General features: G+C 44.3%; 1 protein-coding gene across 3 annotated transcripts in view; it reads right to left on the bottom strand.

Moving 5' to 3' along the window:
• Window positions 1-22,584, bottom strand: part of ctdp1 (CTD (carboxy-terminal domain, RNA polymerase II, polypeptide A) phosphatase, subunit 1) — a 111,448-nt gene that overhangs the window by 76,918 nt on the left and 11,946 nt on the right. For 2 of the 3 annotated variants that reach the window (XM_054734661.2, XM_054734663.2), the window contains exons 6-11: window positions 21,360-21,450; window positions 20,798-20,964; window positions 18,002-19,024; window positions 16,123-16,264; window positions 15,828-16,037; window positions 13,052-13,196 (exon numbers count right to left, since the gene is read on the bottom strand). In XM_054734661.2, coding sequence (XP_054590636.2) covers window positions 13,052-13,196; window positions 15,828-16,037; window positions 16,123-16,264; window positions 18,002-19,024; window positions 20,798-20,964; window positions 21,360-21,450 — 1,778 coding nt within the window. The remainder of the gene's footprint in view (window positions 1-13,051; window positions 13,197-15,827; window positions 16,038-16,122; window positions 16,265-18,001; window positions 19,025-20,797; window positions 20,965-21,359; window positions 21,451-22,584) is intronic. The other variant, XM_054734662.2, reaches the window with a different exon arrangement.

Raw genomic sequence — 22,584 nt, 5'->3', positions numbered from 1 at the left:
ACTTTTACTTCATTAAATTTTCTATCCATCCATTCTGCACCAGAATAATTTACCTTTGGGATTTAATAAACTATTATTCAATAGAGTGTGGAAGCTTTTCAGAAGCACTCTAAATCCTTTTTTCAGAGAGTTGGAAAGCACACCTTAAGGATCATTTCAACTTAGTAATGAAACCATTAAGACGATAACAAAAAGCACTTAGAAGTGTGGCTTTATCACTACTATGGTTGAGTTTTAACCCTCACTGTTTGTTTTTCTTATAGAACAGCTCTTCAGCCTCTTTTAATAAAGTCTTTGCATCCTGAAACTCGACACTATTAAACGACAAACGTAAATACAACACGGACATCAGGCTGAAGTACCCTAGTGGAAGGGTCTTAAGTTGTGAGAAAACTAATTAAACGGCTGCATTTGAACATGAATATAGGCCAGGGTGAGGTTAAACAGTGACTCCAGCAGCATCTGGAGGCTGGTTAAAACTTTACTGGCACAATATCAAATAAACTGACAATTTTAAAGTTGAGCCAGAAGAACAAAATACGCTTCCAAACAGGAAAGAACAACGGAGTGCAGTTTTGGAATGTAATACGAGAGGGAGATGATGAGCAAGTCTTTAAATACTGCAAAGTCCTGCAGAAAGTCTTCCATCCCAGTAACTTCTCAGGGCTATATTTCACCAGGGTTGCAAAAAATCAATACCTGCAGGCAGACAGAGACAAAGCTGAGAATACTGACTGATGACTGTGCTAAACATCCTATGAGCCATGTCTCTGAGGGTCCTGATGTCTTCAGACACGTCACGACGACTCCTGAGTTCACACCTCACTCTGTACAGCTGCCATTTACCATTTACTGTTAGCTCACGTAACCTAAACTCTTTCCGGTAAACTTTTTTAAAACTGCACCTGATAAATAGAGGTCATAAAAAATCAGCAAACCTTTAAAAAATGACCTAAGTTTGTTCAGTTTTATTTGGAGCATAAATTTGTATTCAACCTTGGGCACTGACTTCGATGGTACAGGCAGAGAACGTAGATCAACCCAATGGGTAGAATAACTGTTAATTTACATTTTTCAGAAGGTTAATCTGGTTTAGTTGGTCCGGTGATCTAAAGGTCAAACACCTCTCATGACATGACTACAGCAGTCTATTGCTATAAACCGGTTCACCTTTCCTTTTACACTTACGTTTTGGAAAGTGTTTAGCAGTTTTGTTATACATTCTTGTGTCTTACGGCCTACGTTTTTTTCTTTCTAACTGTAATTTGGCAATAAAACACCATATTGTCTTCGTTTTTAGTAAAGGATGTTAAACTACATAAAATCTACACTCAACAAAAATATAAACGCAACACCTTTGTTTCTGCTCCGATTTTTCATGAGATGGACTTAAAGATCTAAAATTCATTCCAAATACTCAATATGACCATTTCTTTCAAACATTGTTCACAAATCAGTCTAAATGTGTGATAGTGAGCACCTGTGCTTTGCTGAGATAATCCATCCCACCTCACAGGTGTGCCACATCAAGATGCTGATCGGACATCATGAGTAGTGCACAGGTGTACCTTATACTGCCCACAATAAAAGGCCACCCTGGAATGTGCAGTTTTGTCTCACAGCAAAATGCCACAGATGCCACAAGCATTGAGGGAGCGTGCAATTGGCATGGTGACAGCAGGAATGTCAACCAGATCTGTTGCTTGTGCATTGAATGTTCATTTCTCCACCATAAGCCATCTCCAAAGGCGTTTCAGAGAATATGGCAGTACATCCAACCGGCTTCACAACCGCAGATCAACCCAATGGGTAGAATAACTTTTAATTTACATTTTTCAGAAGGTTAATCTGGTTTAGTTGGTCCGGTGATCTAAAGGTCAAACACCTCTCATGACATGACTACAGCAGTCTATTGCTATAAACCGGTTCACCTTTCCTTTTACACTTACGTTTTGGAAAGTGTTTAGCAGTTTTGTTATACATTCTTGTGTCTTACGGCCTACGTTTTTTTCTTTCTAACTGTAATTTGGCAATAAAACACCATATAGTCTTCGTTTTTAGTAAAGGATGTTAAACTACATAAAATCTACACTCGACAAAAATATAAACGCAACACCTTTGTTTCTGATCCGATTTTTCATGAGATGGACTTAAAGATCTAAAATTCATTCCAAATACACAATATCACCATTTCTTTCAAACATTGTTCACAAATCAGTCTAAATGTGTGATAGTGAGCACCTGTGCTTTGCTGAGATAATCCATCCCACCTCACAGGTGTGCCACATCAAGATGCTGATCGGACATCATGAGTAGTGCACAGGTGTACCTTATACTGCCCACAATAAAAGGCCACCCTGGAATGTGCAGTTTTGTCTCACAGCAAAATGCCACAGATGCCACAAGCATTGAGGGAGCGTGCAATTGGCATGGTGACAGCAGGAATGTCAACCAGATCTGTTGCTTGTGCATTGAATGTTCATTTCTCCACCATAAGCCATCTCCAAAGGCGTTTCAGAGAATATGGCAGTACATCCAACCGGCTTCACAACCGCAGATCAACCCAATGGGTAGAATAACTTTTAATTTACATTTTTCGGAAGGTTAATCTGGTTTAGTTGGTCCGGTGATCTAAAGGTCAAACACCTCTCATGACATGACTACAGCAGTCTATTGCTATAAAACGGTTCACCTTTCCTTTTACACTTACGTTTTGGAAAGTGTTTAGCAGTTTTGTTATACATTCTTGTGTCTTACGGCCTACGTTTTTTTCTTTCTAACTGTAATTTGGCAATAAAACACCATATTGTCTTCGTTTTTAGTAAAGGATGTTAAACTACATAAAATCTACACTCAACAAAAATATAAACGCAACACCTTTGTTTCTGCTCCGATTTTTCATGAGATGGACTTAAAGATCTAAAATTCATTCCAAATACACAATATCACCATTTCTCTCAAACATTGTTCACAAATCAGTCTAAATGTGTGATAGTGAGCACCTGTGCTTTGCTGAGATAATCCATCCCACCTCACAGGTGTGCCACATCAAGATGCTGATCGGACATCACGAGTAGTGCACAGGTGTACCTTATACTGCCCACAATAAAAGGCCACCCTGGAATGTGCAGTTTTGTCTCACAGCAAAATGCCACAGATGCAACAAGCATTGAGGGAGCGTGCAATTGGCATGCTGACAGCAGGAATGTCAACCAGATCTGTTGCTCGTGCATTGAATGTTCATTTCTCCACCATAAGCCATCTCCAAAGGCGTTTCAGAGAATATGGCAGTACATCCAACCGGCCTCACAACCGCAGATCAACCCAATGGGTAGAATAACTTTTAATTTACATTTTTCAGAAGGTTAATCTGGTTTAGTTGGTAGTATTAACCTAGCAGGTTAATATTTTACATTTATATAGAATATTACATCTTCCTGGTCATAACAAATAAATATCATCAGTTTGCCTATGCTACACGGCTGGTGTTCCAATGTAAATCTTGCACTAGAGGGTGGTTGTAAAGTTGATGCAGGTAGGAATGGGTGGCTTACAATGCAGGTCCTAAGATTCTTTTTTTTTTTTTTTACTTCTTTTCTTACACAGTTTTGTATAAGTTATTTGTAACTTTTACAAAACTGTGTAAGGAAAGAACAAAAAATGATTACGGACAAAAACACAGTATGAAAAGAGGTCCTAAGATTGTTGTAGGATGGAGAGTTTAGTTGAAGCTGGCAACAGAGCCCTGCATTTGGTCTGCGGTCTCATGAGATCCATGAGAACCAAAGCAAATCTCATGGATGCTAGTGGTTGTAAGACTGTTATTGGTGGAAGCAGGTGACAAGAAATAGACCGCAAGTCCTGAGCTTGCTGGTCAGATTTGGAGTACAGCTGAGGTTGGTAATAAAAGTAAGACTGAAGAGTAGAAAAGTAAAGAAAAGATTGACTTGTGGAAAAGCTTGCTCTTTGGCAATAATCCATAAAATAAGTGTATTTGATCGTAACACAACTCTTTTTTCAAATCATCCATTAATGCAACTGAGGGGAAACTGGATGCATGTACTGCGGGACCATGCAGGAGTGATAACTGACTGCGGGAGAGGACAGTTATTGCAGGATTTTTATAAAAATAGTCGAACGCAGACCGGTACCTTGTAGCAAAGGTCTAGCAGCCCACATGGTGCATCAAGATGTTATTAAAAGCCACTGACAAAAAGACATTCAGTCCATCCCAGTCAGCAAATAGCTAGCACGGAAACAGCATTTTCAAAGAAAGGTCACACAGTTGGTACACTGCTGTTATTCTGCATGTTACTACAGGTCACTGACATAGCACCATGTAACCACTGGTGACATTTAAATAAGAGGTAGTCTACCTGACTCGGGCATGTAGAGCCAATTAAATGACTCTTTTTGTGCGCCCCTGAAGATCTAGTGTTTAAAAATGTCAAATACTGCCCTTCAGCTAAGAAAGTCTAAGGAACGTGACTTTTAAATACACCGTCTACAAAAGACTTCATCTACAAAAACGTCATTTCTTTTGTCAAAGTACAAAGCTTGAACAGGGATTTGGTAAGGGGTGTATGGACCAGACCACACAATTTCTAAATAAAGAGAGGCTCCTGTGGAAGAGCTACTATTGCAGACAGCTTCCCTATCTAGGCATTTCTAGCCTTGAAAAGATGTATTTAACCCAATGAAGCTCAGTGCCAAAAATGAGTACTGCTGAATTTTGGACAAGCAACCTCTATGGCTGAAAAGTGCCAATAATTATCATGTGATAGTTCATTGAATGGCCTGTTTCAAAAGCACTTCAGCAGACCTCTTAAAATGCCCAACCCATAACACCCACATTTAACAGCATTACAGCCAAGCTGACAAAATATCCTAGGCTGTCCTTTTTCAATTTTTGGGTGAGACTTCACCCCACACTTCTTGGAGCATCTCCAGATATTGTGCATCCATATAACCCTAACACTAGATGTGAAAATGTATTTATCTACTTACTTATATCCACTTACTGTATATGACTCGTCTTCGCTTTCATCTAGAAAAAAATGTGTCAGACACAAGGCCCGCGGATGTGGCCCGCGAGATAAATATCAAAAATATATTAAAACTGGCCCGCTGGCTGATTTTACCGCAAATATTACAATTCCCATGATGCTTTGCGGCGTCAGCGCGGAGCCGACGCGCCCCCTCCTTTGTGTTTTTTCCAGCGCCTGCTGCCGGAGTCTGCAGCTCGGCTGTCTCGGACAAACTACACTCCTCTCACTCAGCGCCGAGTTCAGTCAGCTGTTTTCTGACGTTGAAGCCCAGAAACGGAGATTCTAGCCGCTCAGTAATGTGTTCACTGCTGAAAGAGAAAGTTTTCCAACTAACATCCAGACAGAGCTGATATAACTCCAGCGAACAGCGACACGCTCAAACCAGCACGACTCTGAGGCTGCTGTGGTTGTCATTTTTCCTCCCCGACACACAACAACGTGGTCAAGCTGCTCAGACATGTTCATCAGCACAAACCTATGTGAGCACCTGTTGTCATCTAATGTTGTCGTTATTATGATGAAGATGAACAAAACAACAGGAGTCTCCTCCTCAGCTCAGATCAGCCCCATGATGCAGGTATCTGGCTGGAACAGGTGAGCATCACAGTAAACCAGTGGAGCAAACTGAGCTTTAAATATGTTGGTTTGATGCTCTTTTTCTGCTCCAAAACATGAAAGTTAACAGGTGAGATGTTGCATTTTCATTTAAGATAAAATGATATTTTATTTTGTTGTTGGCCCGTGAGAAAAGATTTAACCTACAGTAAACAGGAAGTGGAAAGGCTGCAGATAGATGAATAGAATAGAAAATCCCTTTATTGTTCCTCCGTGGGGAAAGCTAGACGTCACAGCAGCGATGACACGTATTACAGGAGAAAAAAGGAGAATAAAACATAAGAAAAATGAATAAACAAGAAAACATAAATCCTGAACAGATTATGAAAATGCTGATTATACCACAAGTAATGAATACCACTGATGCCTTTTATTTAAAACTGACTTGCTCGTGTGTCATTTGGTTATTCCACATTCAGTGTTAATGCAGAAATATGTTTGTTTCCAAATTTAAAGGTTCAAAATTGCATACATGTTGATAAAGAAAACGTGCAAATTTGCCGTCACTTTTTCAAAAAATATTAAGTTTGGCCCGCGACTTCGTTCGAGATTTTATTTTCGGCCCCGTGTGAGTTTGACACCCCTGATCTCCAATCTTCTGGTGCTGATCTGTAACTAGCAACAGCCATAAGGTCATTGAACGGTAGTGAGAACGTACATTTTTGCTTAGAAAAAGACTGCAGTAACCAAATTTGACCAAAGGATGTCCTTTTTACTTCAATCTTACATATTGCACCTTTAAGCATCCATGATGAGACATGAGCTGCACCGCATGAATTTTAAATGCGTCTAACTTTTGAATTAGAAACAAAACAATAGTCATAGAAAATTTACATGAATATCTATTTAATTTCTCCTGGCTCCCAAAAACCCAACACGTTAAAAGCTAAATGACAAAACTTAGATTACAATAACAAACCAAGAGCCTGGGAGTTTATCATCTATTTTTTAAGCTTCCAAAACATCAATATGAACTTCGGGGGGAAAGGACAAGCAAACAAATTCATAAGGCAAAAATATCAATAAATCATCCCCACTCAATAGGAGCCCCAGTCAGCTTTATGTTCTAGCACTCTAAATGTCACTTCTACACAACAAATGCATCTGCTGTTTTGGAACACTGCCCAATGTGGGCATTAGCCCACCTCATTAGCCAACTCAGTCGTCAACTACCATAACGCCAAATAAGCAAAAGGGTGGTCTTTGATCAATACTGAAAACGAATGGAAGGTCCATGCTGCCGTGATAACTGATGCATGAAATGTGAAAAGAAAAGTCCTTTATTTTTAAAATGTAAAAAACAAAATGACCTCAAATACATTTTTAAGTAATTCTGCATTTTTTAACCTGCTGAGACAAATAAAAAGCCTTTATTTACAGTTGGATGGCCAGCCAGTGACATCAACTCTTAATCTAGTCAACATGTGACCCATCTGCATGGTGTCACATATTCATTATTGATTATAAAGTACTGAAATGTAGTATTTTGGGATGCAGACATACTTCTCACACCAGCTGCACAGACTCACTCCTGGTAACTCCCGTTTGCCATTTGCTTGCAGCTGTAGCCGTCTCGACATCCACCGAGTAAAGTAACACATGCTGCAGTATTTAAAGGACGAATTTAGCTGGAATGGTTGCAATTACTGTAGGAGCTAATTAGCTAAATTAAAGTTAAGAAGTGCTCATGTAATCTTTTTCTTATTATATCTAAGAGAGCAACTCACAATTTTGTAAGTCGCTTTGGATAACAGCGTCTGCTAAATGAATAAACAAACATAAACTACAAGTAACGAGTGTCCTGTTGGTACCCAAGTCAGTTAGGAAGGACAGACCAAAAAGACCTTCAAAGACAGCTCATGTAGAGGTTCAGATTGTCACATTTGTCTGGAAGACACAGTTAATTTGCTTAAAAAATAAGTAGATCATTAAAAAAGAGTGGAACACCAGAATAAACGGCACAGCAGCTGTCAGGCTTCAGCTATAAAGTTACTTCACTCCAGAATTTAATTGGGGGGTAATAACCCTGCAGGCTGTTCTGCAACCAAAGCCGGTAATCATAGTGAAAAGCACAACTAATCATCATGATCTGTGGGTAATTAAATCAGTTTAACTCCGAGGTCATTTTAATGCAGGGCTGATCTGCAACATTCAAGCATAACGTTTATAAAAAGATGCTCGTTTATTGTTTCAACTCCTCGTGTTTGCTAGCCTACATTCAGACCAACGCTAGCAAAAAGATGCAGCTCTGAGTACGAATGTACTGTTTGTATAAAGCAAAGAGCAAGTTGCCAAATGAGGGATGAAACGAAAACAGGGTTCACCTGGCGGTGTATTTCAGCCAAAAACACACTTTTGGGTCATTTTCAGCCACATTGCACTTAGCACAGCTCAGAGTAGTTGATTCTCCCCGCCAGCTCCGTGACAAAAAGTGGGAGCGTCCCCCCGTTAGCGCCTGGGGGCGGTTGTCTTTAATCAAGACAAAAGTAGCATAAGGTGAACCATGTGAAACACAACACTGCACAAAAACGGTGCTGATGTTGAACATTCTGCTCAGTTTTATGGCTTTTAGTCTGAAGCAGGAAAAGACTGCAGGCAGCAAGGCAGCAGACAGAAAGCTCTGGAGCAACCAGTGACTCCACCCCCTAGCCAATCAACGGCCGACAGTCGCGATGCCAGCCCAGGGCAGCGTGAACAACAGAGCAGGGACTGAAAAGTAGATGGAAAGTAGCGGCTACATACCGAACCACGCTGTTGGAAAAGCCGGCCTCATCTCCCTCTGGGATTAATAAAGTATCTTTGAGTTGAATTGAATTAGATCTCCATCTTCCGCGGGTCTCTGTGAGCAGATCTGTGGCCCCTCACTCACTATCGGACGTTCCTATAGAGAAACCTTACATACACACACATGCTCTCATGGTGCTCTCACAAGTATGGACTTGGGTGCTTTTGACACATCACCCAAGGCTGTGGTTGATCCTAAATGCATCATGAATTATGTTACTGGTAGATATCCTCATGCTGTTGGTGCCGTGACATTTTGGTTTGTTGTTTTTTATGTGTCCCCTTTTCTCTCTCTCTTTCTGTAGTTGTAGAAGCGGGCTCTTGTACGTCCTTTATTGTTTATTTTATGAACTTTATCCCCCCACCTCTTCCTCTTCCTCTCCTCCCTTTCTCTTTCATTTCTGTGTCCGTTGGGATTCATAACAACCAAAAACATTTCTAATAACGTTTTGATGTCAGGCGGGGCATGATAGCTCCACCTGTGAGAATAAAACTGTAAAGCTGGTCTTCGACACTCAGACATCAATGATTACTTTACAGCCGGACAGGACACAAAAATGTATAACTAAAGGAAAAGGCAGCCAGACTGAACTGCACCCTCCTGAGTCACGCTGAGTAACGGCATTGGGAAAGGCCTACAAGCGACATGAGCAGATATCAGTACTTGAATACTCTTCGACAGTGTACGGTGGACTGCCTTGTTGACTGACTTCCGTGGAGATGAATACGTTACATTGGTCTGTGCTGAATGGTTGTTGCTCTGATTGGTCGTAATGCTGTCCAATTACGAGCAGAGACCGTTTAAAAGACAACCGTAGACTCCGCCCCACTACTGGGTGGTTGCAACGGCTCGTGGCCGGACTACATTTTTACCAGGCTAGATGTTTGCAACATGTTGGAAAGATCCAATTCATTCTGAACCAGATTGTTGAAACTCATTTTATTTATGAAGATTCAAATCACTAGATTGCATAACGCTCGAACCACATGACTGCATCCTGCTCAGTGATGATGAGGTACACACCCTCTGAAACAGCACCGCCACTACTCTTCAGTCCTTACACACTGACCACCACCAGTGGAGCTTTTATACAAAAAATGATGCTTTGGTGACTAAATGAATCCCCATGATCCCCATTCCAACACAACGAACAAGCCACAAAGCACTTTTCTGTAGACTAATCACTTTCTGAGAGGTTCTTGGCACATCTCAAGGGTCTGCTGTGGCCATTTCTCTCCACTGAAGCATTAGCAGATTTCAGACTCAATTAAAGAGCATTATCTAAGCGGGAGGTGCTGAGACATTAGTAATCACTTCACCTGCCTCGCAAAGCAAAATCATGCAGAAAGTAGACGGGCATGTGTGGGCTGTGGGTGGACATAAAGACCAGAACAAAGGGCCAGAGGCAAAATCTGAAATCTGTAGCATTTAATAGCGGCAGAGCATGAACTGCATAATGAAAGTGAACATTTGAATCATTTCTCTTTCATATCCGACAATCAAAAGTTCATCAATGAAATTTAGATTCAACTACAGATGTATATAGGACTTTTCACCAGGCACCTAAAGGACAACCTTATTCTTATCACCGCAGGATAAAAGAAATCCCTCTGAATGAGCACATCAAGCATCCGCGCCAACACGAGACCATAAAACCCAAACCTTAAAGAGACAATGTGGTTTTTATCATTCACTTGTGCAAATATCCATCAAAATGGTGTTGAAAAAGAATCAAATGATGCCCAGTTGTTTCAAAATATTGGCAGCTTCATAACATAAAACCCTAAAAATCTGATCTAAAATACACGGGAGCGGGTCTAAGCCTCGGGGCGAAGCCATATTAGATGCCGTGTTTCCTTCTATGGGAGCCCATGAGGACAAAATGCTTTTACTGATTTGTAACAAACGGATACAAAACTTTCATCTTTCTTAAACGTTGTTTTACACATTTACCTCTTCACTTGCTGCCAGTGACAAAAGGGAGTCGGATGTGCTCGTTATTTTGCCAAAGCTTGCACTCCTCATGGCTTTTTGACCCTAATGGGCACCCGTTGGTAAGATCTTACTCCAACACAAAAATACTGCTTGCTTGCAATGATTTAGGTATACACTGCCCCCTATCGCCAGGAAAAATACACACTGTCACTTTAAAGGCAGGTCGTGGTTTCATCTTGAAGTCATCAAAACAACAATACGTGCCACCATTTAAAAAGAAGAACTTCTTGCACTAAATACAACAAATATACACAAAAAAAGACAATATGTTATTATTCACATCAGAGGGTGACTAAAAATAGATTTTCCTTTGAATGAACAATAATCAAGCTAGCTCATTATCGCCATTCATGGGACAAGTGTTGACACTGCCGACATTAGGAATAAACCACGTAGCAGCCACACATTAGTATCGGGGCTGCAAAGTTCATGTGTTGTTATGACGTTAAAACATCCAATAATTAACATTGTTGTGCATTAATGCATTTGTTATTGTTTTGAAAGTTTGTTGCTCGCTTGCACCGAGCTGTTTAAAACCTCCAGCATGCGTTCTGTGCACACACTCAGCATCTCAGCAAGATACCAGAGAGGAAGTTACAAACGAGTAAAAAGAGAAGGCGTGTCTTTCCACTCTGTGAGCGAGTGAAAACGGCTCGGGCATCGCGGCTCTGGGCATGGCGGCTCTGGGCATGGCGGCGATGGGCATGGCGGCTCTGGGCATCGCGGCTCTGGGCATGGCGGCGATGGGCATCGCGGCTCTGGGCATCGCGGCTCTGGACATGGCGGCTCTGGGCATGGCGGCGATGGGCATGGCGGCGATGGGCATCGCGGCTCTGGGCATGGCGGCGATGGGCATCGCGGCTCTGGGCATCGCGGCTCTGGACATGGCGGCTCTGGGCATGGCGGCGATGAGCATGGCGGCAATGGGCATCGCGGCTCTGGGCATCGCGGCTCTGGACATGGCGGCTCTGGGCATGGCGGCGATGGGCATCGCGGCTCTGGGCATCGCGGCTCTGGGCATGGCGGCGATGGGCATCGCGGCTCTGGGCATCGCGGCTCTGGGTATCGCGGCTCTGGGCATGGCGGCTCTGGGCATGGCGGCGATGGGCATCACGGCTCTGGGCATCACGGCTCTGGGCATCACGGCTCTGGGCATCGCGGCTCTGGGCATCGCGGCTCTGGGCATCGCAGCTCTGGGCATCGCGGCTCTGGGTATCGCGGCTCTGGGCATGGCGGCTCTGGGCATTGCGGCTCGGGCATCGCGGCGACGAGCGTGCGACTCTCTCCTTACTTATCAAGTTAATTTGTTTCTACTTCCTTTTTGCCTCTTTGCATTTTTTTACCCACACCCAAACTAAAATGGGGAATAATAAGACAAACATTTATTGAAAATTGTACAAATCAATAAAACACAACAGAAAAACATCAGTTCATGCCTCGTTTTATGGCGCGGGTTCCTCTCACAGGGAGAAGATGGAAAGTACAGTAAATGTTTTCTGTGGAACATTCTGGTTGTTGCAACAGCAAAAATACATTATTATTATTATTATTATTATTATTATTATTATTATTAATAGCAAGGAAAAAGGAAAAGCCCTCAGAAGCTGATTTCATTTGAAAATCTATTGTTTGATAATAGGTTCTGCGCTATTGTCTAAACACACAACAGGGTGAAAGTTTGTAGAAATAATTCCAGTAATTGTAAGATGATGGTTTATTTAGTGTCTGAAGTGGTGAAAAGAAATCCTAAGAATTTAAAATTGATTTGGACTGACGTTGAGTTTTTAAAGCTAAAGAAACGAGGATAAAAAGGTCTTCTCATTTTTCGGTGAGTCTCTAGTTTGTGAGTTGGTAGCGATGGTGTGGTTGTTCTGCGTGAGGTCAACACACATCTCCATGGTTGTTCTGCGTGAGGTCAACACACATCTCCATGGTTGTTCTGCGTGAGGTCAACACACATCTCCATGGTTGTTCTGCGTGAGGTCAACACACATCTCCATGGTTGTTCTGCGTGAGGTCAACACACATCTCCATGGTTGTTCTGCGTGAGGTCAACACACATCTCCATGGTTGTTCTGCGTGAGGTCAACACACATCTCCATGGTTGTTCTGCGTGAGGTCAACACACATCTCCATGGTTGTTCTGCGTGAGGTCAACACACATCTCCATGGTTGTTCTGCGTGAGGTCAACACACATCTCCATGGTTGTTATGCGTGAGGTCAACACACATCTCCATGGTTGTTCTGCGTGAGGTCAACACACATCTCCACTTTGGTCATTTCTGTAGAAAAGCGCTGGTTTAAGCAGCGCTGTGGTTTGTGGTCTTTGTGAAGTCTACGCTGTTATTTAACAACCACACTCACTGGGTTTTGTTCCAGCTACCCAGTCTGACCTCGGAGTCCAGTTAACGGCGTCCATGTTTCCCGCTTGGCTGTTAGTTTTCCTGCTGCAGAACCTCAGGCTGATGACAACTACCGTCTAACATGTCGGCTTTTCCCTTTTTGTGACTATCCAAGCTTTGATTCATTTATAAATATCATGCATTCTTATTCCTGTGAGGGTGAGTTGTACTTCCTACTCTTGGCTGGTGTGTCCTCGGCCCTTACCTCTTTGTCCATGCTTTCTAGGTCCTCCTTGCAGAGCGTGTAGAGAGGCATGGTTTCCGACATGCTCTGCTGTCGTTTACGGCGAGAGCAACACGGCTGCTCGTCATCTCTGCCGGATCCTGCCCCCTCTTTTTGAGCCTTTCCTCTAAAAAGACAAAAGATGTGGTTTGATCTATGAATGCAACAATTTTAGCATACACACCTCTCTGAGCAGCTGGACTACATTGAACTGAATAAAGCAACATATCAGCCAATGAACGAATCTGCTTCTTCTGACTCTTGTGGCCTTGTGTCTCAGTGACTCTACAGAGCGGCCAGAGAGCAGAACTCCTTTTGAAACAGAACAGAACGAACCGCTGCAGCATGGAGCCGAGGTTAAGGCGGAAGACGGGTGGTGGGAAACGCAGCGGCCCAAGGGCGCAGGCGATGCATACGCAAATGAGAAGAGACTGTTCCTCTACTTTCCTTAGACCATGTTTTTTTATTCAAGTGTCTCCGGCTCTCTGAAAACTCAACCATGCCTCTGATCTATAAAGAAAACAGGCCAAGTTTTCACCTGAAATATCACGCGTCAGCTCAAATAAACCCAGGGAGACATTAATGCTGTTCTTCTTAACCTTTAACAGTTCTATGGCCGATACAAAACATATGTTTGAAGTTGTTTGCTCTAAATCCCTCTTACATAAAGCCATTTCAGCATTTTTTTTCTTAACAGTTTCAGTTTCATAATGAGTCCTTTCAGGACTCTGTCACTTTAAGAAAACAAGCTGGAGCTGGCCACGCCCACCTAGTCCACGTTCAGGCCGCTATAAGTGGAGACGCTCTGACACCCGGGAGGGGCTCAGGATAGAGTCGCTGCTCCTCCAGCCTGGCGAGGTGACCCGTGTTCTGTGCTACTTTCCCTGGCTGTGACATCACAAATGGGAACTTTTTGGAATGGCTCATTTTAATGAGTTAATTCTTAAAATCAAACACTGGCATTAAAAAATGAGTTTTTTTCCCCATCTGGAGTGTTTATGGAGGCAGTAGAGAACCACACGGCATCACAAAATGTGCGTCTATGTCCCCCTTCAGACCTGAAGTATGAAATGCACTCTACGTTTTATTTTCCATCCCGTTTAAAGAGGAGAAATTAAAACTGCACACCAAATAAAAGCTTTCATCCCAGGAGGTTAAAAAGAAAAGAAGGCATGCTGAACATTTATTTAAAGCATGGTGAGGACCAGACGACAAACATCTGAAACGACTAACGCAGGACTAATAGAACAGCTGCATCCCATTTTCTATTTATGAAATATGAACAATAAAGAGTCAAGTTTGACCACTGTTGCGTGTCAAGAGTCAAAATGAAGATGAAAGGGTGTGCAGCATGACTTCAGATCCTCCTGTAGGAGCTGTAGACCATAAATAACCACCGTAGGCCATCACTCCGCACAAGAGAAGGTGGTTGTTTAACTTCGTCATTCCTCAGCGGTCATGAGAAGAACCCATGCATTTCTTTTGGGAGTCATTTATATAGTACAGTACAGGATGGTGTTTTAGTTTAAAGGCAGTCTAAAGAGAAAACGAGGCTCGGGGGACACGACTGCAGAGATGAAACCATCTTCTGAGCAATTCTCCAATCAATACTCAGCAGCAACATTTAGCTCGGACTTTAACATCTGGCTTTCCCTTCCCCCAGGCCAGTGCTGCTTAATTTCATGTTTTACCAAGTCGGTATGACTTGAAGTCACACAGACTGACAGGTGACTCGCTGATAGGCCTGACCTGTAGATGCCACCGTGTCTGCATGCACCAACATTCCCCGGTGGTTTCCAGTGCTCACAAACAAACGTCTGGCTCTGCTGTTATGGATGGTTTGTTACGGAGGACAGCAAACTGACTGCGTGGTAAGCTGAGTGACAAAACACATTACATCTCTTTTAGCTGCTTCAATGACCCTGACTTAGACTTTCACTGTATTTGACTGGTCATTGCATTTATATGGCTGTCTTGTCACGATACTGAATCGATATTTAAAACCAGTGTATCCATGTTTTTACTGAGAGTTCTCATGCAAACTAGATTTCTTTTGCACGTTGCAATTCAAGCTCCGACCGCTAGGTGGCAGCAGTTTTTACCATAAATAACAACAGAATAACACTGGGTGTGTTTCGGACACGTCTGCTCTGAGTTTTCCTACTCAACTCAATCTTGTTGAATATCATCTGGCTTTTAAAGATTAACTTTACTCATATTTGTAATATAATTCTAGTGGTCTCTGGTGGGAATGAACGCCTCAAGTCACAATCTGGAGAAAAAAAGCTCTGGTGCACTTGTTTTAGGAACTAGAAGCCAGATCAGAGCTGAGCTTCAGGCGACAGGATTTGGAGTCTTATTTCCTGACATGGACATCTCACCTCTGATTGGATAACAGCAATGTGACTCTACCACTGACTCAGTTTGTTCTGCAACACCGATGTTTTATCTCCACAAATTATGCAGGTCTGGAGGAGTTTTGCCACGTGGTGGAGTTGGTAATGCTATTGGTTAGCTTCTACTAGCTGAGACGTTCTGTGCCGTTTCCTAGACGCTAAACTAACAACAGCCTTCCCCGTCGTGATGAATGTTGAGGGACGTAGATTTCAAATCCCTGCACTTCACCATCTATTCTCTCTCAGAAGCTAATGCAGGAGGCAGCTGTAGGAGACTATTTAAGTGATAATATAGCAACATACATATATCGTCTCTCCAGATTCTTCATGGTACATCCTCGATCTGAAAGATAATGCAGTACCTGAGTGCGGACAGATCTCGAGAATCAGAAAATGAGGACTGCAGGTAGGGGGACAACTGAGGACCACTCCGGATGAGCTTTCCCGTCACAGAGTCATACGTCCGCACCTCTGGAGGAGCAGGAGGAGGTTTGGGGTGGACGAGAGCTGGGTGGAAAAGTGGTTGATGCACGGAGCCCTGAGCGTCCGGAAAGGCTGCGGGGCTGTTGCTCCTTTTGAACAGAGAGGTTGAAAGTGCAATCTGAAACAACTTGAAAGTACATTGGTTGAGATGTTTGAAGTGCCTCAATCCCATACCGTGGTGTCCTTGAGTAGTCTTCCTTCAGAGGATACAGCTGCTCCTCCACCCTCTCCCAGCGCTCCAGACAACTCCACAGCCAGTCCGGGCTGACGACATGCAGGTGCTTGCAGCCTTGAGCCTGTCGAACTTTCTCTGTTCCTTAATAGCGACGTGAAGGAGACCGGGAAGATGTTAAGACATTCCACTTTAAACTAAGAGTTAGATTTAGTTTTCTAGGAAGAGAAACATGAACACAGCAAGTCACGGTTAAACTGAGCATCTCAAACTAAAGAGTAAAAGATCTGAGGAAAAAAATCTATTTCAAACTCAGTGATGAGATTCGAGATGTGCGTTTGGATTTTCGGCTACTCGCCTGCAGGAGGGCGTGCAACTCACTTCCTGCCTTAGTGACTCGTACCCATCTAACCTGAGACAGCTGCGACGCTACCAGTAGTTTATTTGTAGCTGCGCTGCCTGACCCTAAGCCTGACCCTAAGCCTGACCCTAAGCCTGACTCTAAGCCTGACCCTAAGCCTGACTCTAAGCCTGACTCTAAGCCTGACCCTAAGCCTGACCCTAAGCCTGACCCTAAGCCTGACCCTAAGCCTGACCCTAAGCCTGACTCTAAGCCTGACCCTAAGCCTGACCCTAAGCCTGACCCTAAGCCTGACCCTAAGCCTGAGTAAATCACCAATGAGATCCTGCTGCTGTAGCAAAGGTGCCACTATTGCTGGTTTCTTTGTTTCAAAAGCAACAAAACCACGAAGCAAGCAGAACAGCAACGACTAAACAACAACACAACAAGCTAACAACGACGTGCACTGATGCAGTAAAGATTAGGACTGAACCATCTAGCGGTTTCTGATCGAAATTGCGATTTAAGGCAATGTGATCATCAAAGCTACCATTTTGTCTGTGTTGCAGCTCCTGACTGACCCAGGATCTGTTGTGGCTACTATTTTACCCATCCGGGGTTCTCTGCAGGTCCTAAATGCTTTACGGTAGAAGCAGCGAGTATAGGCAGGGGAGCCCGTCGCTTCAGCTGACAATGTGGCGAACTTAAGAGGACCAGGCGCGAGAGACTATTGGGCCATTCCCATCTGTACCGGGTCGGCCCGGGCCGGGTAGCCCCAGTCTGCCCCAGCCTGGCCCGGTTGATTCCACACATCCTTGCCTTAAGCCCATGTGGGCTGATTCTACCCACCAATCAGAGGCTTGCTCTAATGGAAGGTGTGAATTTGCTGTCAGCAGTGGGTGTGTTGGCCCTGGTCGGCCTGAAGCAGACCCCCTCGAGAAGAGGGCTGAGAATGAGCCTTGGTTGGCCCGGAACAATACCAGGCCACCCAGATATGTAAACAACCTACGCTACCCGGCCCGGGCCGACCCGGTACAGATGGGAATGGCCCATATTTGTGTGATATGCTTGTCGGCCACTAGATGGTGCCATTGGATAAGAGACACGCTCCGGAAAGAGACTTTAAGGGGTTGGATTGGGACTTAAACCACCGAACGGTTCCCGAGCGCGGCTGTGTCAGCAGCTCACCGCTCCGTCGGGGGATGGGTCAAACGCGGAGAACACATTTCACGCACACATCAGTGTGTGACCACTAACGGGACTTTAACTTAGCTTAAACTTCAGGAAGCCCAGAAAAATGTCCAGTTCTTAGCTACAGATTTTATCCCTGCATTACAGCAGTGACGTCTAATGTTTGATGTGATCGCTCGTGTTTGCTAATGTACATCGTGAATTTTGAGCTGAAGCTTTGGGTCGACAAAAACTGGGAATAGAAATTAAATTGCAATTTCGGTCAGAAAAATTCTCATTTGGTGCAATTATCTTGGTGAAATGGGTGAGCCATGGAAGTGATGGTAGATCAGGAGTAGATGTCTACAAACCTGCTCTCGCTGCAACAAGATGGGTCGTCCGGCTTGGGTCTTCAGCGTTAAGAACCAGGTGTTTGCAGATCTTGGCCCCCAGGGCTTTGGCGTGGTAGTACTCCCGTGTCCGCTCCATTGGGTAGTTGGTAGGGTACAAACCACTGAACACCACTCTTGTGCCTTCCAGTGTCTTGCCCTTCAGCTCAGGAACAATCTTACGAATGTCTGGCATTTCAGAAGAGTTTTCCCTTTGGTAGGCCCCGTAGCGGCTGTAGTACTCTGTGTGGATCCGCTCCAACACTTCCTCTAGGTGGATGAGGTGATCGTCCTCATCATTATCAGCTTCCTCTTCCTCCTCCTCCATGCTCTGGTCAAGCAGCTCCTCTCCCACAGTTACCCCAGACTGTTCACTATTCTGGGATTCGGTCTCTGGTTCTCTCCTGTCTAAACATCCATTCCCAAGCTCTGGGTCGGGCAGGACCACGCCTGAAGGTTCTACAACATCACAACTGTTTTCTACTTCACAAGAATCTTTACTGTCCGCCTCCTTCGTCCCGTCCCCATCAGAGGGCTGCCGTCTTTCTCTTTCCTCCCCAGATTTCTTTGTCTGGGATAGCCTCGCCTCACTACTACTGTCTGATGAGGGAGGCTTTCCTGTAACGGAGTCATTGTCGCTGTCACTAGAAAGGTCAAAATCTAAATTATTGCCCTCGCGATGAGCAGATGACGAGTTCTCGCCCTCCTGTGATGCTGCTGTCCCGTTACCGTTATCTTCCCTACTTTTTATTTTGTCACCCACCTGAGTTTCCTTCGAGTCCGCTCCAGACTCTGCCCCTTTCTGACCCGTTTCTGACCCATGACCTTGTCCCACATCATCTTGTGTCCTTTCATTGGCTGCTTCTGCCTGAGAAGACTGAGGTACTACAGGCTCTTCCTTTCCTGAAACACTGAGGTCCTTTGCTTTTTTCCTGAGACCGTTATTTTGCTCATCTGTGCCTACTTGTTCTGTGTTTTCTGCCGGTCGACTTGAGGGTCCTCCTGCTGGGACAAGACAAGGAAACTCCGTAACACTTACGGTTACGAGATGCTCGGCTACAAACTCAGAAGTATCTGCACAAGAGCGATGTAAGAAAACACACTGAAATATCCCAATATTTTGTGTTATGATACTGAATCGACGTGTACTTTGTTTTTTATTTTGAGAATTACTGGTTTTCTATTGTGTTGTGCAATTCAAACTGCGACTGCTAGGTGGCAGTAGCCTGGCCTGCCAGACTCCTCTGCTTAATTCTGCACAGAGAAAGAGTCTGGGAACGCTCCTATTCAAATAGCCCCGCCCCCTGAGAAGTCTAACCGAGCCAATCAGCGCTGAGTAGCGTACGTCACACACCACAACGCTGAGTTTGTCATAAACATGGCGTCTGAAGCGGAGTTCGCTGCGGCTCTTTCCTCGGACTTGGACACGTCTTTAAAACCACAACAAGTAGAAGCGCTAAAAGCATTTCTTCTAAGAAAGATGTTTGCGCTGTCGCCAGACGCCATCTTTGACTACAGCTAAAAAAAACTGCAGCGTTGCATGTTACAGTCGGCATTTCCGTCTTTTTTCTGATTGGTTATTTTCTAGCTGGCTAGTCCCGCCCCTCTGCCTGTGAGTTACCAGACTCTTTCTCTGAGCAGAATTAAACGAGGAGTCTGGCAGGCCAGGCTAAGGTGGCGGCAGATTTTACAAAGTTTTTGGCGTCTGACTCGATTTTTCCAATTAAATTTAGTCTTAACAATTTTAGTATTGCAACATATCGTATCATCTACCCTGTATTGTGATATATATCTCATCACCACATGCTTGCCCATACACACCCCTGCTGCAAAATATCCATCTGATGCCATCTTGAACTTGCTACCCAGCTGGTTCAGTGGCAGAACCACATGCTCTCATCGGATGGTACTGCCTTGCATCTTCTGGAAGGTCTGATTCCTTACGGTTAAACCCCTCCTGGTAACAACCCTCCTACACCTTGACCCTGGTTCGTGCACGTCACAGGCTGCACTGACTTTAGCCGAGTAAGTGATGCTCCCACTTCGCCCTGGTCGGCAACACTACTTGGAGCGAAACATTTCTCTAAGGCGAGTCAGATTCCTCTGGGTACATCGAGTCACTCCACAGTTAGAGACTCTGCTTGAGCATGAAATATGTGAGGAGAAGACCTGTCAACAACTCAGACTAAAAAAATAAATGAATTAATAAATAAAGTTTTGCTTGTTCAAAGTAGTCTACTGAATAGCTGGGAGTGTCTGGGCTGAACGGACAGGACAGGGCAGTAAAATAATCCGAGCAGGCGAAGCTCGCTTGAGCAGTTTGCTATTAATCAGAAGAAAATGCTGAGGTGTCTTTAGAAATCCCTGGTAACCAGTCATAACTATTAAATAAACTCAACTGTTGCAAAGCATAGCAATTACAAAACAAAGAGTCGGTTCTGAAAGCCCAGTCTCAGGTTTTCCAGAGTGGACGTGCACAGATAGATGAAACACACTAGCCCAGGAAAGCAGCAGGCATGCTGCCTTGGTAACGAGTTGTGCATCTAAACTCACTAAATGTGCTTCAGAATCGGGTTAGAGCCGGAGCGGCGAAACAGGAAGGAGTCGTCTTCAGAGGCCACTGACAGAATGATGCGATTGTGTTTTTTAGGAGTTTATGAAGTTCAACAATAGCATTCATGCTGATATAATCTGATGCTATTTTCATGTCTCATCTCAGCTTTTCACATAATTAACCATTCAATGTTGGACAACACAAAGGAAAGAGGTGGGACGTACCTCTCCTGGTGATCTGAGCTTCCCGTGATCCCGGTGGTGCGTTTATGTCTCCGGTTCCCTGGAAATAAGTGTACTTCTTCACAGTGATGAGGTTTGGGGCAAACTTCCAAACATCCTCTCGGTCGTCGATAATGCAGACCATTGAGTCTCCACAGGGGAAAAGGTTTCTACACGTGGCAAAAGGACAAAAACAAAGCTTTTGTCACGGAAACGCTTTAGTGCCGGAGAAGTGAGGGATGCTGGCGTGTCTGACCGCTGTCCAATGAGACGAAAACAAAAGAATACCATCTGTCGCAAAACGGCTACAAAGAATAAATATCACGACGTTCCAACAACTGCAGCCATTGTTTTACAGTCATGGCCAAACGTTTTTAAAGTAACACAAATTTTGGCACAGTTTGATTTGTTTTTTTTATTTGTGTTGTTCCCAAAACCTTCAGCTGTGGCTGTAAAACCTAAAAGAACAAGTCGATAAGGCCGAGTTTGATTTGCTCCAACATAAAAACAAACATACTAAAGTCCAGAAGGACCGTGCTGAAAGTGCCGATCCGACAGCTCTCACCTAAGATTCCCTGTCTTGGAGTACGGGTCGATGCACTCATCTCTGGAAAGGATTCGATGGGAGAAAAGCTTCTTTTCAGGATCCAAAAAGCCTGAAATATAAGAGCAAAAATGAGTTTTTCATTCTAAACTAGCTGTTGCCGCCATTTTTACTGCTGATATGATGTTGTTTCTGCCTGTGTGGGTGACCACTGGATCCAGATGTTTGTGTTGTTCTCGTTCTTGCTGCAAACAATCCCCCTCAGGAGGGCTTAAATACAGCCAAGCTGAGTTTAAAGCAACACGTAAGGTTTTAAAAGGTGTTGTTCACTGAAAAATTATTCTAATGATTATTTATTATTATAAATGTGGTTTTGGTCCTGGCCGTGGAACACTGGGCCAGCTCTATACCCCTAGGTGGGTCCTGGAGGGTGCGTGGGAATTTGCCCAACCAGTCTACATGTGTTTTGTGGATTTGGAGAAGGCGTTTGACCGCGTCCCTCGGGGGTCCTGTGGGGCCCTGTGGGGGGTACTCCAGGAGTATGGGGTACCAGGCCCTCTGATACGGGTTGTTAGGTCCCTGTATGACCGGTGTCAGAGCTTGGTCAACATTGCTAACAGTAAGTCGGGTTCGTTCCCAGTGAGAGTTGGACTCGGCCAAGGCTGCCCTTTGTCACCGATTCTGTTCATAACCTTTATGGACAGGATTTCTAGGAGCAGCCAAGGTGTGGAGGGCATCCGTTTTGGTGGCCTGAGGATCAGCTCTCTGCTATTTGCAGATGATGTGGTCCTGTTGGCTTCATCAGAACGTGATCTTCAGCTTTCGCTGGAGCGGTTCACAGCCGAGTGTGAAGCAGCTGGGATGAGAATCAGCGCCTCTAAATCTGAGACCACGGTCTTGATTCGGAAAAGGGTAGAATGCCTTCTCCGGGTCAGGGATGAGGTCCTGCCCCAAGAGGAGGAGTTTAAGTATCTCGGGGTCTTGTTCACGAGTGAGGGAAAGCTGGAGCGTGAGATCGATAGGTGGATTGGTGCTGCGTCTGCAGTGATGCGGGCGTTGTACCGGTCTGTCGTGGTGAAGAGAGAGCTGAGTCAGAAGGCGAAGCTCTCGATTTACCGGTCGATCTACGTTCCTACCCTCACCTATGGTCATGAGCTTTGGGTAGTGACCGAAAGAACGAGATCGCCGATACAAGCGGCCGAAAAGAGTTTTCTCCGCAGTGGCTGGGCTCTCCCTTAGAGATAGG

The sequence above is a fragment of the Nothobranchius furzeri genome, chromosome 11 (genome assembly GCF_043380555.1).
Source record: "Nothobranchius furzeri strain GRZ-AD chromosome 11, NfurGRZ-RIMD1, whole genome shotgun sequence".
NCBI classification, from domain to species: Eukaryota; Metazoa; Chordata; class Actinopteri; order Cyprinodontiformes; family Nothobranchiidae; genus Nothobranchius; species Nothobranchius furzeri.
The sequence above is the reverse complement of the archived record's forward strand: the minus strand, read 5'-3'. Positions and strand labels throughout refer to the sequence as shown.